The sequence below is a fragment of the Hoplias malabaricus genome, chromosome 2 (genome assembly GCF_029633855.1).
Source record: "Hoplias malabaricus isolate fHopMal1 chromosome 2, fHopMal1.hap1, whole genome shotgun sequence".
NCBI lineage: Eukaryota > Metazoa > Chordata > Actinopteri > Characiformes > Erythrinidae > Hoplias > Hoplias malabaricus.
In genome coordinates this window covers 45,427,090-45,443,579 of record NC_089801.1, presented here as the reverse complement: position 1 = coordinate 45,443,579, position 16,490 = coordinate 45,427,090, and the positions used below count along the sequence as shown (strand labels likewise).

Below are 16,490 nucleotides of genomic sequence, written 5' to 3'. Positions count from 1 at the left end.
CATTCTTCAGCCTCTACGGACGATTTGCTTCAGTTAAGGTCTCTCTGTTCTGCTGTAGTGACGACAGGAGTGTGTACGTGAAAGAGAGAGAGAGAGAGCGAGAGAGATGTACGTATAGTGTGTTTGACTCGTCAGTGTGTGAATTTCCGCCCCCTTGCTCTCTCTCTCTCTCTCTCTCTCTCTCTCTGTCTTCGAGAGCTCTCGCCAGCAGTCGCTTCTTTCGCGTTCCAGCTGGCGCGCGCCGCTCGGTTAACGGGCGTCTGCTCCCCGCGCTCTCTGTCTCTCTTTCTCTCTCCCCCTCTTCCTCTGTCTCTGTCCCGCGCGACATGTCGGTCCCGCGGAGAGATTTCGACGTGAAGCAGATCCTGCGCATCCGCTGGCGGTGGTTCGGCCACGCGACCTCCCCGCCCTCCGAGCCCGAACCCCTGCACGAGCCCTTGCACGAGCTCTTCAACGGCAGCGCCGGGACATCCTCCTCCTCCTCCGCGTCCTCGCGCTGCGAGCCGCCGCGCTCACCGGCCAACGCCGTCGCCGCCGCCACGAGCTCAAGCTGTGACCGAAAGTTGACGACGGTGACAAAGGCGACGTGCCCGCGCTCCGCGAGCCAGCACGAGTGCGGCAGTAGCGCCCCGCGTGCGTCCCCTGTGCACTCGCGCTCAGCCATGGACGTAACGAGCGCGAGCAGGAGCGTGACCTCGGACACCGGCTCCGACCCCGGTGGCGCGAGCGGGTCGGTGGACGGTAACCAAGGCGACGAGGATAACAACAACAATAACAACATCATAAACGCCGCCGCTGCCGCCGTGGAGTCGGACTCCAGCTCGTGCAGGTAGGCGCGAGGTCTGCTCGCCAGATGTGTCACCAGCTGTTTGCCGCTTCAGCAGGATGTGAAGCGCGAGCTGCGCGCGGGGTTTAAGAGCGGGAATCTTAAAGTTTTCTGTCAGCAAGGATTTAAAACTGCGTAATACAGAAAGTGTGAACTTTCTCGTCTCATTTTTACGTAGCTCCTTGAGTGAGGGGCGTTGTTTTCGTCCACCTGTTTTGCGGCAGGCCACGCCCATCCTGCGCTGCGATTGGCCAGTGATAAATTGATGTACACACAGTGCCGTGCCAAAAGTTACTATCGAACTGTAGCTCAGGTATTACTGTTGGAAACGTATTAATCAAAGCTTTAAACTTTTATTCACACAGAACAGTAACATCAACAAAGTGAATAATATTAAAACATTTTTAAGGATTATTAGTTTCATTTAACCCTTTCCAAACCTTACTCAGCAATTTAATAACTGCAGAGGTCGTCCAAACCTAAATTAGTATAAGTTCATAATGTCACAGGGGAAATCCACCACTGTTTTGAAATTCAAAGCATTCAACAACATTCAGAGTGGCTTAATGAGGAATGGTGCATTGGAGAGAAACCTACACTCTTCACTGCAGCAGTGGGGGCAGGAACCAGATGATCTAGAGTCTACAACACAAGCTTTGCCACCTTTTTCACCTACAACTAGTTCAGAAAACCACTGCTAGATCATAACTGGTGCAAAGAACAGTGAGTATATTATGCTCTTCATTACGCACCCAGCACGTTACGGAATCCAGTGTAAAATATTTTTGATGGATTTACATTTACACAACGGTGGTATCTTTAAGGTCTGCATCACAACCACTTCTGTCTGTCCCAAGGGCTTGTCTTAAATAAACAGATTGTGCCTTTGTTATCATCGCACAGTGGCTCTGGAACGGTTCAAAACATAATATATATATATATATAAAACTTTCAGATGCTGATCCGTTGAGAGCTGGGTGAATTAATGTATGCTCGTCCGTGTTTGTGTAAGTGGGACCTGAGGGTATATGTTCTGTATTTTTTTATTATTATTATTCATTCATTCATTCATTATCTGTAACCGCTTATCTAGTTCAGTGTCACGGTGGGTCCAGAGCCTACCTGGAATCATTGGGTGCAAAGTGGGAGTACACCCTGGAGGGGGCGCCAGTCCTTCACAGGGCAACACAGAAACACACACATTCACTCACACACTCACACCTACGGACACTTTTGAGTCGCCAATCCACCTACCAACGTGTGTTTTTGGACTGTGGGAGGAAACCCAAGCGGACACGGGGAGAACACCAAACTCCTCACAGACAGTCACCCGGAGCGGGAATCGAACCCACAACCTCCAGGTCCCTGGAGCTGTGTGACTGCGACACTACCTGCTGTGCCGCCTTATTATTATTATTATTATTATTATTATTAATAATGCTTTATTGGAAAGCACTTGAGTTTTAAATGTGTTATGCAAATTAAATTTGCTATCTTATTTGCTCTCAGATATGACCAAAGAATATAGATGTACCTTCAGAGTATTTTATAGCTCATGTTGATAATGGTCAAATTTGAAAATATATAATATCTTGGTGCACTCTTTGCCTTTCCACACCTTTCAGTTCTGCCCTGAATGCATTTAGAGGCATTGATCTATTTTGACATCTGGTTCTTATCACCACCATTGTGAACAACTGCGTGTGAGTGCGTTTCTCTAGAACAAAGCATTTCCCATCCACCCACTCTGAATGATTTAAGTCTTAATCATTTAAAAATGCAAAATAAATGGAATCCCCCTTTAAATTACACTTGCTTGATTTAAATATATGCTGTGATGTGCAGCTTGGAGTTGCCCCACTCTCATGGTAGTAGATTTTGACTTTAGCATTAGAGAACCCTGGATTCATTGTTTTAAGTAAGTTGGATTCTAGCTGAGGTGGGTGGGTGGGTGGGGGGTGGTGGGTTGCCCTGTGGATGGAGTTTGAGTCATGGGCTACTGCTTGGACCACAGGTTTCTCCACCCACAAGGTTTTATGAAGCATATAGATACCCACTCTAAGGGTCGAGCCACAATTGCCATGTAATATTTGACTCTAATGCAGAATCATCTCAAGGAGAGTGACTAAAACTACTCTGTTTGTGGCCTTTGTGAACAGCATCTGTCAAGAAAAATGCTGCTTTGTCCATTACTGCTTTAATGTGATATTATGTACACACACACACACATATATATATATATATATATATCTATTGATGTAAATATAATGGGTAATACTTTATTATGGGTAATATCATGTTAGTAGTATGGAGTTTCGCATATTGTCCAAGGTCTCTAATTGGTACAGTAGGTAAATTTTTATTTGAATGTTGCCTTAAAATTGTGTGAAAATTATGGATTTTTGAAAGTCAGAGACCATGCTTTATTATTTATCCACATTCCAGTCAAAATAGCTATTAGCCAAACAGTATTTATTGTTTCTAGAGATACAGAATAATCCTCTGAAATCATTTTGAAAACTAGACTTGATGCGAAACGGTACATTAATCTTTTATCTTTGAGAGACAGAAGAAAAGAAGCTCTGCTCTCACTTCAGAAAAGTTCCATGTGTTTATGTGATAAATGGTCTGAAAAACGACATCTGTCTTGGGCTACCATCAGGACCAAACAGAGCCCAAATTTCAACATCTATTTTTGAACTAAATGAAGGCCATGAAGGACCAACCAGATTTAGCCTAAAAAGCAATGTTCATATGACATCTGGTATTTGGTGGGTTCTTCCACTGAAAGTGGACAACTAAAGTCTTAAAGAATGTGACCTTGAAGCAAAAGAAAGAAAATAGTAAAATAGAGAAGCTGCTGATATTATCAGTAGGATGGAGGTTCCAACTCGAAGCCCAGACTTTAACAGAACAGAACAAGTTTTTGGGTTAGTTGGATCACAGGAATCAGAAAGTGAAACTCGCTTCTGGGGCAGGACTTTCGAGAACTTTTGGCTGCAGGTTTCTTTCCAAACCTGAAACCAAGTCTCCTGAATAACATGGAAGCTGTTACTGTCAGGATTAGTGTGTGTGTGTGTGTGTGTGTGTGTGTGAACACTTTTGTTCTATTTCAGGATGACTCAGACTGTCAAATACATTGCAGCTTTGCTCAGAATTGTCTATAATCACTTATCAGCCTTGACTTCTCGTATGCAACGTGTGTGGGGGGAGGGGGGGGGGTGTGACTGTACAGGATGTTTAAGACGTCATGGTAGAATTGAAAGGTGCGTAATTATCTGTCACTCTGCTGGAGGCAGTGGATAAAGCTGAAGTTTCGGCTGACAGACCAATTTCAAATCACACAAACAGACACACACACACACACATATATTCAGACTCAAAGTATTAATATGTAAATAATATTTTGTTGTTTATTCTAATAAAGCCTCTGAAGCAGTCTTATTATTTATCACAGAAGACATTCATTTTAACTGTTAGCAACAAAAGCAGTTGTTGAAACTGATGTCTTCAAGCCACAGTAAACGTGTAGTTTATTTTCCCTGATTATATTAAATATGGCTGTGACCCTGTTAATGTTTTACGGCACTATTAAGTATGTTGGACATTTTCTCATAGTGTTTGAATGGTGCATTACACTCAAATACTCCCTAATTCAAGCCTGGTTTTGACTCCTACAGTGCACTTAAAAACGTATATTAAACATCTTGGCTCATTATACAAGCTGAATGTGGACAAAAATGTACTGCGAGTTTCTTTGTTACTAAGCAACGGACAGCGGAATTGTCTGAATTCACTATGGTTCCCTATGTTACTCACTATACAGTGCACTATTATTGTGAACTGAATTCAGGAATGTGGGGAACATTTTTGGACACCAGCTCATTTGAGCTTTTACCAAACAATGCTATCCACCAGTGAGCATGGGTTGTTTGCTACCTTTTGCGGTGCATTGTGGAATTGATTGAATGCACTGAAAATGGTACACTATGATTAAAAATGAAGGCCTGTTTGAGCTAGAGAAACACAGACAGGTAAACACACTCATGCTACATTCACACACTCGCACGCTACTATTATTAAATCTCAATTTTAAGCAATCAGAAGCAAAGGGTGCCTTGAAATATGTTAAACCCTAGAAATCAGTAAAAATAACAGATACAACTATGGAGTGAATAGGGCACAGTCCCTGACACAGCATTATTAAATTAAATGGACAGCAAAGAGAGAATAAGGAGCCATTTTCATCACAGCCTGTGATACTAGTGGAAAATCTCTTGAAAAAGCTTTGATGATTTTGGGGTAAAATGATAAACAACAACAGCATTTAAAAAAAAACACTAAATCACTGAATAAATGCAGCTGTCTTGATCAAACCTTTGTTCCAGTAAAGACTCTCTTGGTAAAACCAGGTAACTATAGTGACGTTTTATAATGAATGTGATAAGACACACTACTGATGCCGGAGTTGGTTGTTCTGCAGACTCTTCTGGAAAGTGTTGTGGATGAAACTGTGAGAAGGAAAAACCACAACAGAAACTCCAGGTTCCCTCCAAATGAGAGGTTGTTTATTTGATTGATTGATTTATTTATTAAGAATTGATTTAATATCTTATTTTACAAAATGGCAGGGTAGCTCACCAGCTGGGTGTTACATTATTGTCTGTTGACTGGAATAGATTCTCAACTATGCCTTGACAAAAAAATATTCAGAATAGATACCATTTGCATTAATATGTAATATTGTTTATTACACAGAATACACACTTAGATTTATACACACTCGAGCATGTTGGTGATTCAGTATTTGCTAGTGTGCACATTTACACACACACACACACATACACAAGCACATTGAGATGAGGAAAACAGTCTCCTCATAAAGTATCTGCAATTATGATCTGAGGATAATGGGGTGAAGCTTCTGATAGCTGCGCAGAATACGAAATGTACACACACCCATGTCCTCTCTCTCTCTCTCTCTCTCCTACATAACAATGAACAATCTATCCATCAGTGGGTTATCAAAATGTAATCTTTTTAATTTGATGTTGTCCAATTTTCATATCTGTTAACTCCTTGCAGTCTAGAGTTAAGTTGCTCTGGGTGTGTATATGTGTGTGTGTGCAAACAGCACTTGTTTGTCCATGTCATATTTATATTTATAAGATGAGAGAGAGAAATCTTGAGGTACAGGAATATTGGGAATGAGAGAACGGGAAAGAGGGTGATAGATTTGTGTCACTAGAGATTTTTGGTCAGGTTTGTACAAGATTCTTTTGAGCTCATGTTGAGATTTGGTCGTGCCTGTTGGGAGCAGAGTGTGTATTTTGGTCCAAACCCAAAGGTGGTTTATTTTCTCTCTCTCTCTCTCTCTCTCATATTACGTTTTTGTTTTCTTTGTGTTCTTTTCTGTCTCTTTCTCTCTCTCCCTCCACACTCTTTCTCTATCTCACCAGTCTGTGTTCACTTGTTTGTGCAGGTGCATGTGTCGTTGTGTAAGTATGTGATAGATAAATATTAATAATGCTTATCTCTTTGTCATAAATAAACTCTTATGAGCATTTCAGTGAATCGTGAACTCTCCAGGCCTGACCGAATTGGATCTTTCTTTGCATCTACACACGTCCATGAATATGTGTCGCACTTAGGTGAAATCCATGTGAACTGTGTGGATTTTTCTATCGCGTGAAGGGAGTAGAATCTGTTGCGAGCAAAGAGAATTTTGAGGCAGACAGAATCACCCCTCTTCTCAAACCGTGCACAGCACGAGTTCACAGTCGTTTTCCAGCCAATCCATGTAGTATTTTATTTATATGAGCCAATTAGAACTAAGATAACATCAGCAACATCAAGTAGGCTCTCAGTTACCCTGGTTTTCGTCAGTTGCTACAGCAAATTGACTTGGAATAAGCTTCTTTATTCTCATGTGTTGCTACTACACATTCTGTACTTTAGCTGTGAGCAGAATGTGACAGTGTGGAGCAATATAAAAACTTAGGAGGGAGTAAAGGTCTTTAGAACCCAAAAACTGGGCCATCAGATCTCCATCTGAAATGAGTGTAGAGCCTTAATAGATGTCTGACAAATATTGTAGTGTCTTTCTGACCTGTGGAAATATTTTTAATAAATGATTCAAAATACATGATCACAAAGCTGATGGAAGATATTTTCTTGTATACTTCACAAAAGAGTACTTAGCTTTCCTTACTATTTTCTTTTGAAACACAAAGCATCATACGATTGAAAATAGGAGTTGTTTTTTTTTTTTTTACTTATTATTTATTGTAGTATTTGAAAAATCAATACAGCTGAATAAACTTCAGACTGATACATTCTCAGTGTGGTGATACCTATACAATTTAAGAACTAGGCTTCCTTAGTCCCTTTCTGTGACTGTATTGTGATCTCTTTCCCTGCTGAATTGGCAGTGAGTGAGTGAGTGCGCGCGCGTGTGTGTGTGTGCGCGCTCCTATGGAAGGCTTAAGGTTGATCCAGGCTCTGGCCGTTGCTGGAAAGTCAACTAAAATCCATAGTGGTACTACTTCAGAATTCCAAACAGCTCCCAGAGCCCAGAAGCAGTTTTCTCTACTTCCCTGTGTGTACTTTCTTCACCACATTGGATCAGTGGTCTTAACCATGCTCCACCCAAAGATACCTCCCTACATAGCAACAGTTGTTAGTTTGGAGAAATTTCCAAAATATATATAGAAATGGCAGCTTGGTTTTTGTCATAATATCTAAATTTGGAGTCTTATTAATCATTATTAAAGGAAATGAACACAAAAGATCACCTTAAACTCTTTGTAGTCATAGTCGTCAAATTGTGAAATATTACGGCTAGGGACACCAGCCAATCGGAAAAATCTACCCCTGTAGGGAGGAGCCTCCACATGTTTTTATATGTTCAAATACATAAGTGGGTCTTTTTAACATCATGTATCTCAGCATGCAGTTAAAATCTATTACCATCTCAATATACCAGCTTGCGTTTCTTTCTTTGTGTGTGTATATGTGTGTTTCGCTAGTGTGACCTTGATATATGCAAAACTGCTGTTTGTGTTTTTGCCATCGCCTGAGAGATGGAGTACATATAAGGACTGTGAGGTTTTTGTGTGTGTGCACCTGTGATGTTTCTCCTTTATAATGTCTCAGACAGAAATAACATGTTTGCATTTATTCAGTGTATCTCTGTGTGTGTGTGTGTGTGTATTTGTGTGTGGTGCATTTGTGGTGCTCTAATTATCACAGGATATTTAAATAGTGGCATAATGTTTGGTGCTTGCATGCTATTCATGTCTTGAACAATGATTAATCTATTTTAGGAACCTCTACATCTTTAGAATTTGTTCTGTATTGAGTCCAAATTGCAGCAAGACACATCTGTAATCACTTCTATTCATTACTCAACATTTACTTATAACTCAGCTCCCAACATTTACTTATAACTCAGCTCCCAACTGCCCTCATTAAGCATTGTTGCAAGTTTACAAAAGTCCTCAGATGTGTGTTCTCTTTTTCAGGTAACTGTGTGAAAAGCAGAAACCTAATTCTGAGAGAGTTACTAATAATACAGTGGACGTTGGAGCAAGCACTGTGTCAGCTTGTGAGTTAAACCATTGTGGAGGAAATCATCTAGAAGAAACAGAACTGCAAATTTCACAAACATTTATTCATCTCATTCTTTCAAAATATTCAGTCATTGGTCTCAGTGTTTCCTCTAGGATTCTTTGCAGTAGCAGTGGTTTCAGATGTTTGGACGTGGCGTGGTGTAGTGCGGCTTGTTTGACGGGCTTTACGTTATTTTGGGAATGTTCTTTTCTACTGTCAAACCTACAAACTTTACCTACTTTATTTACTTATGTTCTCTCCTTGCATCTGTCATTTCAAATTAAAATCCTTCTGCATAGGTTTGTAATTGAGTTTTTATTTTCAGTCATTCGTGTTGCAAAATGTATTGTGACTAGGGCTGTGCCATATCGAATTGTTTGCGATAAAAGATAAAAAAAAAAATATATATATATATATATTGTGATAATCGCAATACTCTTCATTGGATTCTTTGCATAATGACTCAGCACAGCAACTATTCTGTGTTTGTTTTCTTATTTACTGTGCAGCATTAATATAATAATATCCATTTGCTGTTTATACGTACACACTATATTTTCTGCACTTTGTGGTAGATTTTTATGCTACATTATTTTATACAAAATCAGAATCTGTAGTTTAAAAAATAAGCAAATTTTTACTGAATTTTTCTGTCACTTTATATTTGAATATTTGAAGCTGTTACATTTGTAGTACAATAAATGTAATATGTTAAATATTAATATAACATTTATGTAGTTCCATTAGTGTGTTTTCAAAATTAATACAATTATTTTTCAGTGTTTTGTTCAAATCGCTAAGAATATCGTTATCACAAAACACCCAAAAATATCGTGATATTATTTTAGGGCCATATCGCCCACCCCTAATTGTGACTTCACTGGAGACGGTGTAACAAGAATAAGCCATTGCTGCATTTTAAGCAACCTTAAATAAGGGAATAAGGGTAAGTAAGTAAGGGGACGAGCAGCAATTTGGACTTGGTGTATGGCGAAACTGGAAGAGACCCTTATTCAACATCTACCAAACACTTTGGAGGGTAAATAACACCCTGACATCAAAAACCTCCACAAACCAAGTCCAACACACAAACACATGCACAGCACAAAAACCCTGTGAATGGTCTCTAAAACAACCCTGAACTAAAAAACGGGTGATAATCATGCACACCACATTATAGAAACACAGAAACCCTGGGTCTGTTTAAGTGTAAAGAAGTCTCAATCATCAGCAGCATAAGCATCTTCTTTTCCGTTTAATTCATTTTAGGGTTGCGGTAAGTCTCAGTCAACATAGCTAAATATATTCATTATTATTCCACATATATTAATAGTAGAGTGGAAGGGTATTTCTACAGTGCACTATACAAAGCAGAGACAGATTTGTATCCAGTACTGGCTCAGTGACCAGAGTCTGGTACTCATTTAAGCAGAAGAGAGAAACATGCGGATCACTGCATGAGCATTACCCTTGCTGTAAAAAAAGTATAAACTGTTCTGCAAAAGTGAAACATTCATCTAATTTTCTTTCGCTATGAAAAATACTGGATGTGCTTTGGAGCAGAACACAGCTGGAAAATACACGAGACACGTCCCCCTACCATGAGACAGCGGGTGACAGTCCTCCTGAGATGGAGAAGGAGAGCAGGGAGGGAATGGGAGAGAGAGGAAGAAAAGTGTGAAGCAAAATGAGGGAAAAGCGAAGAAAAGGAGTAAATGATGGATGGTAGGCACACAAGAAGGGAGGGACGTGTGTGTGTCAGGGCTGTGGAGCTAGCAGGTGTTTTCTCTCTTACAGGAGATAAAGCCTTTAATACTGTGTGGGTGTGTGTTGTGTGTTAGTAGTCGTCTGTGTTCCTCTGTGAGTCTAAACAGTTGTGGCAGTGAGGAAAGCCAGAGGCTTTCAACCTGCATCATATAACTCAAAACACGCTTAATGTCTACTTTCTCACTTTTATGGTCTCTCCGTCCTTTTCTGTCTCTCTGTCTTAGCTCGTCTTTCAAGTGTGTCCTGTACTTCAGTTTTTTAGACACATTTGCAGATTGTAATACAGATCATATATTAATATATTGCGCCCAATGATTCCAGATAGGCTCTGGACCCACTGCGACCCTGAATTGGATAAGCGGTTACAGATAATGAATGAATATTAATATATAAAAATAAAAATTAAAACCCTCTAGCCAATCCTGCAGACTTAATTTAGTAAATCAGCATACACCTGAACTCAGAAATGATATTTGTTAGTCCTCTTAGTCCTGGTTCTTTGTGTTCTTGTTTTCTTTCATCATAATGTACTCAGGGCTGGTCAATAAGGTCAAAATTTATATGAAGATATATTTCTTAATTTTGGTTAGTTATAATTCCAATATCAATATGAACAGCATAAAATCCACTGAAAAACAAGAAACATGACATCACCATCAAACATAAACCTTTGTTAATATTTATATTTTTAAACTGAATTTTAAATTAAGTTTGCATTGAACCTTGACACTGAACCTGGGCTGGACAATAATTCAAAATTCAATATATAGTACTGTGCAAAAGTTTAGGTAACTAAGGTTATGAGATTTAAAAAGCTATTTATCTGAGCAGTGTGTGATAGTGTTTATTTACTAAAACAACAAACAACAAATTACACCCAACATTAGAATAAAACCAAATAACATTATTCCAGTCAGTGTGATATTCTGTGTGTGAATGTGTTGGTTTAATATTTTCCAATAATTTCCTCGTGGAGTCCATATTATTTGAGGTTATCATCCAATACCTAGTTTTACTAGTTAATAAATAATGATTTTAAATAATGTGTGCTGTTGATTTAACAAATTTACACAATCAAGGAGAATCTGAACAAAACATTGTTCTTCAAACTCACTCACACCTAATACTTTGTATTTCTTATTTCTATTATATTATTATTTTTTTGTATTTACTGTTATTATATATATAACTTTATACAAGCACCACACTTACTGAGAAGGCATTAGTTTAAATATATATGATTATCTTAGGTACCTAAGACTTCTGCATAGTACTGTGATTGTGATTTTTAAACACATTTTCAATATTTTAATATACAATTTTTACAGCATCAGACATTGACTGATGATCATTACAGGGCGCTGTCGTTAGTTCCTCAATTTTAAATTTAGTTTAGAAATAGTAATATTGACAAAGTGGGTTTTTTATTGTTCATATCGATATCGGACTTATATCGTATCGACTGAAATATAAAGAAATATATCATGATATAAATTTTGGCCGTATCATCCAGCCCTACACTGAACTGACCACAGTGCCCTGTAATTAATGTCAGTCAGATTGTTGTAAATATTGAAAATCAAAGTCATATCATTGTTATTGAAACATTTTATATTGAGATATATGTTGATATTGAATACCCCTGTCCCAGAGGCGATTGCTCTAAGACTGCAAGGGAAGCTCAGCTTCCCCTAAAATGTCAAAAAAAAATATCAAATATATACTGTTGTGTGTACATGTCATTGAATAAAAATGCAGTACAACGCGCTCAACTTTTGTTCAGAATCAGCTTCTTATCACTGGTAAAGATGCAACTTTCTTCTCAATCATTCCCGCAGCTTCAGTGCTTTAAACAATGAGGACGCTGAGCGAAGCAGCGAATTGCAGCGAAACGAGTCATTGGATAAATGCTGGGCTTTGTCCCGCCCATCGGACGCTCACCGTCTCTGGGGGTCTAAGGGGCAGTGGGCTGGCCTCGGCTGGCCCAGACGCTCAGCTTCTGCATGATGATTGGATGATCTGTCTGAGGCTGAATGCCTTTTTGATTGACAGCGGAATGAGCGAATCAGCGATCCCTTGGTGTAAATTTTCATTCTGTTCTGAGTTGAACCTGAGACTTTCTTAATCCTCTTAGCGGCATTTTCTTTGTTAAAAATGACTAGCGACAAATCGAGCTTCTATTTCTGGTGGGTTTTTTTGTAGCTGCTTGTGTTTGGAGACTGACATCTATCACACTTTCTGACTTCTATCACAGTTTCTGTCCAGCGGGTGCTGCTGAGCCCCTCCACTGTCACAAAGCACTCACAGGCGGACACACTTCACATGGGCCAAGGCCGTTTAAGCAGCCTAGCTCTGCTGGCCATTGAGAGGACACTAGTCAAGTCCCTGGAAAAGACGCGTTGTTGGTACGACAGGCTCACAGATCATTTTCTTGAAAAGGAACGGAGGGTAGAATTTACGTATAAATAAACCGACACATTTTATGATGTAGGCTGAAATTGAGCTTCCCCTCCTTGAAAGACCAGCATCCGCCACTGCCCTGTCCAGTCCTATGTACTCAATTCCTCTCACCTCTATATCCTCTTGGTAAGGGGATATCCTCTTGCCCTGTGAAGGACTGGCGCCCCCTGCAGGGTGTATTCGCGCCTTGCGCCCAATGATTCCAGGTAGGCTCTGGACCCACCACGACCCTGAACTAGATAAGCGGTTACAGATAATGAATGAATGAATGAATGAATATGGACTGTGTGCTAAACATGTGCATGAACATACTCAGGAATTATTACAGTGCATCCAAAAATAAAGACAGTAGCCACAACTGAATGCACCTGCTATCAGACATGTCTGTAAAACAGCGTGGACTGTTGCCAAGTGTGATCCCTGATGATGCTGATGATGTTTAATGTGCAATTGTGCTGTTTTAGAGGCCATTCTCACTGCTCAAGTACTTTCCTCTCCCTTGTTGGGCATAAACACCTGCTGGGAAAGTGATCGTTTGGCAAAAAGACAAGTACATGTTGTTTCCTCCTTTACCACAGATTTAATTTATTAGCCAAGACACGTTTGGGGCCTGAAGATTATTCCTCCACCAGTTAGCAAGCGCAGACCAGTTGCCAGTATTTATAGATGTATTTACAGAATTTCAGACCACATAAGAAAGTCTAATTAGATTAACTTTACAGTTTGTAGCTTCTGTGTGATGATATAGAAAAACAATAAGTGAGCTACACCGATCAACTATAACACTATGATCTATTCCTCGTTTCTACATTCACTGTCCATTTTCTCAGCTGCGCTGTCCACAGGAGCACATTGTAGTTCTACAATTACAAACTATTGTTGATCTGTTGCTCTCCATGCTTTTTTCACCAATTTTCACCCTGTTCTTCACTGCTTAGGACTCTCTCAGGGGACTCCTACAGAGCAGGTATTATTTTCATGGTCGATCATTCTCAGTGCTGTAGTGATTGAACTGTTGGCAATGTGTTAATGTATGTTACACTGGTAAGAGTGGATCAGACACAGCAGGGCTGATGGAGTATTTTAACCTTTCAGTGTCACTGTTGGATTGCAAATTATACACCAACCAAAAAGTATCCAGCTGACAACTGTGTCCACTGATGATGGACTAGAGGACGACCAAACTATGCAGCAATAGATGAGCTACTTTCTCTGACTTTACATCTAGAAGGTGGACCAACATGGTAGATGTGTTTACAAAAATGAACAGTGAGTGGACACAGTGTGGACACACTGGGTCTGATCTACTCATACCAGCACAACACACATTAACACACCCCACTACGTCAGTGTCACTTCAGCGCTGACAATGATCCCCCACCCAAATTACACCTGCTCTGTGGGGCTCCTGAACAGGGTGAAAGGGGGCAAAATGTAAGCAGAGCAACAGATGGATTTCAGTCTGCAATTTGAAGAACTACAAAGTATGGTCAGTGGAGCTGAGAGAATGGACAATGAATGTAGAAATAAAGAAGTGGTCATAATAGTATAGTTAATCTGTGTATACGTTTCTATTAGCTATATCTGGCTACATTTGTCTCATACTTCCTGTTTAAACTTCAGAAAGTAGATTTGCCTTCGCCACTTCGTAACTACATTTGGGGAAATGGAGAAAAATGTACACTAGATATTCGTTCAGATTTGTTTATCTGCATTCCAATTGTGCGCTTCATACTAATCCTGCTAGTGTTTGAGTATGTAGTGTGTAGTATAGTTACAACAGTGCATACTTAGAATCAGTTGATTTTTGTGTATAATAGCAATGGACATGATGTCCCACAGTCCAACAGGAAACAGAAAGCGTGGAGCTTCTCGTGTAGAAATTTTCTGCTCTGCCTCAAAGAGTGCCCTATGTCCTACATAGTGCACTTCACAAATAATAAAACTACACTCAGACAGTACACCAAATGTTAGACAGAGGGACGTAAAGCTTATATTGAGTATAAATCGTTTTATCGGACATGCATTGCACTGTGTAGGTCCATTATATTATGACCTACACTGTGCACTACGCAGTGTGGAGACATTTGAGTTTCAGCCTTTATTTCCAGGAAAAAAAAAAAAGGCAAACAGAGTTGCAGCTTGATTGATTGAGACTTAACTTAGTGACTTAACACTCAGTGTAAATTTCAGCCAAAGTTAAGCATCTTTCAGTTTTTATCGAACTGTCAAAGAAAATGAGTTTAACTAGGCCTGGCTGAAGTGATTTGAATATTGTTTCATTGGTATTCAAGTCAGTAATTGGAAGCCTTTTGTTTTTGGCAGTAGTAACCTGATCTAGTAGCCTTTATAGTAGTAGCTCTGGTTCTAACAGAGGGGCATAGAGGCAATATAAGAATGTGTTTTGTTGCATTCTGAATGGTTTGCTTGTTAACTCATTCCCTATTCAATATATAACACTTGCTACATAGTGAACTGACTAGGGAACAACCATTGCTTCACAGATGTCTGTCACTGTTTCATGAAGCAGAGTTTTTGAAGTTGGTGTCCAAAAAGTCAGTTCACTTGTTAACTCCATCACTATTTACTATATAGCATTTGATACATAGTGAACTGACTACGGGACAACCAAAAGATTTTTAGACTCTTTTAGAAACTCTCCTTCATGAAAAAGTGACAGACATTTGTGAAACGGCGAAGTAACTTTATATATAGGCCCTGTCTATTCACTGATATAAGCTTTGTAGGCAGTGAACACACACACAACTGGAGCAGGGGGCTGCCAACCACCTCAGTGCCCGGGGAGTAGTTTGGGGGACAGGCGCCATCAACCGTGAATTTTTCTTTTGCCGGTCCCAGGAAATGAACCAGCGACCCTACAGCCTCAAGCTCGCTTACCTAACCTCAAGGCCACAGCTGGCCCCAATTCACACATGTAGATAAAACTGGCATCTTGGGCTGTCTGTGCATTCTTGCCTTTGTGGCACTCCTCTTTTTTGAAGTCACCATGTGTTCACACAAGCAGATGACCTATGGGAGAAAGGGATTTCTACCCCTGATTCAAGCAACAGATTGAATTGATATTTTAACAAATGAGTTATGAAGTGGTGAATAGTTATTGTAAACTCACTGTAATTTGATTGGATAAAATCTCTTACTGTGTGTGTATGTGTGTGTGTGTGTGTTTTCCAGGACATCTAACAGCAGTGCCACCCTGTCCTCATGCGTATCGATGGAGCCCTGCGTACCTGATGAACTCTTCCAGTCACACAGCCACGCGGAACACACCTTTAGGCGAATGGAGACATACCTCAGGACCCGCAAGCTGTGTGACGTGGTCCTACTGGCTGGAGACCGCCGGATACCTGCGCACAGGTAACACACATTTTACACAGTATAGCTGGGGCGCATGATGCATGGGTGGACAGGGTTTCGCTCTCTAAAAAATGAGAAAACGCACAACTCCAATTACAGAAAAGTGGGGAAGCTGTGTAAAATGTACATAGATGTAAATAAAAACAAATGGCAATGACTTGTGAATCTCAAAGGCCCTTTTTTATGCACAGTTTAATATAGAACACATACCAGATGTTGAGACATGAAAAACTTATTGAACTTATTTAGAACTTGATGGCAGCAACACGTCTCTAAAAAGTTGGGACGTGGCCAGTAGAGAAGAGAACAGCTGCTGGAGTTATAGGAGAGGAATGTTGTCCCATACCTGTCTGTTGTAGGATTCTAGATGCTCAACTCAATAGTCCTAGATCTTCTTTTATATATTACCCAGCATCCCAACTGGTATTGGAGTTTTACAAGTCTCAGCCAC

General features: G+C 40.0%; 1 protein-coding gene across 3 annotated transcripts in view; it reads left to right on the top strand.

The window, feature by feature from the left end:
- The window catches only part of klhl5 (kelch-like family member 5), an 80,009-nt gene that overhangs the window by 30,571 nt on the left and 32,948 nt on the right, over window positions 1-16,490 (top strand). For 2 of the 3 annotated variants that reach the window (XM_066659847.1, XM_066659848.1), the window contains exon 4: window positions 15,857-16,039. In XM_066659847.1, the coding sequence (XP_066515944.1) occupies window positions 15,897-16,039 (143 nt within the window). In that variant the 5' untranslated portion in view covers window positions 15,857-15,896. Of the gene's footprint in view, window positions 1-203; window positions 830-15,856; window positions 16,040-16,490 lie in introns of those variants that run through there. The other variant, XM_066659846.1, reaches the window with a different exon arrangement.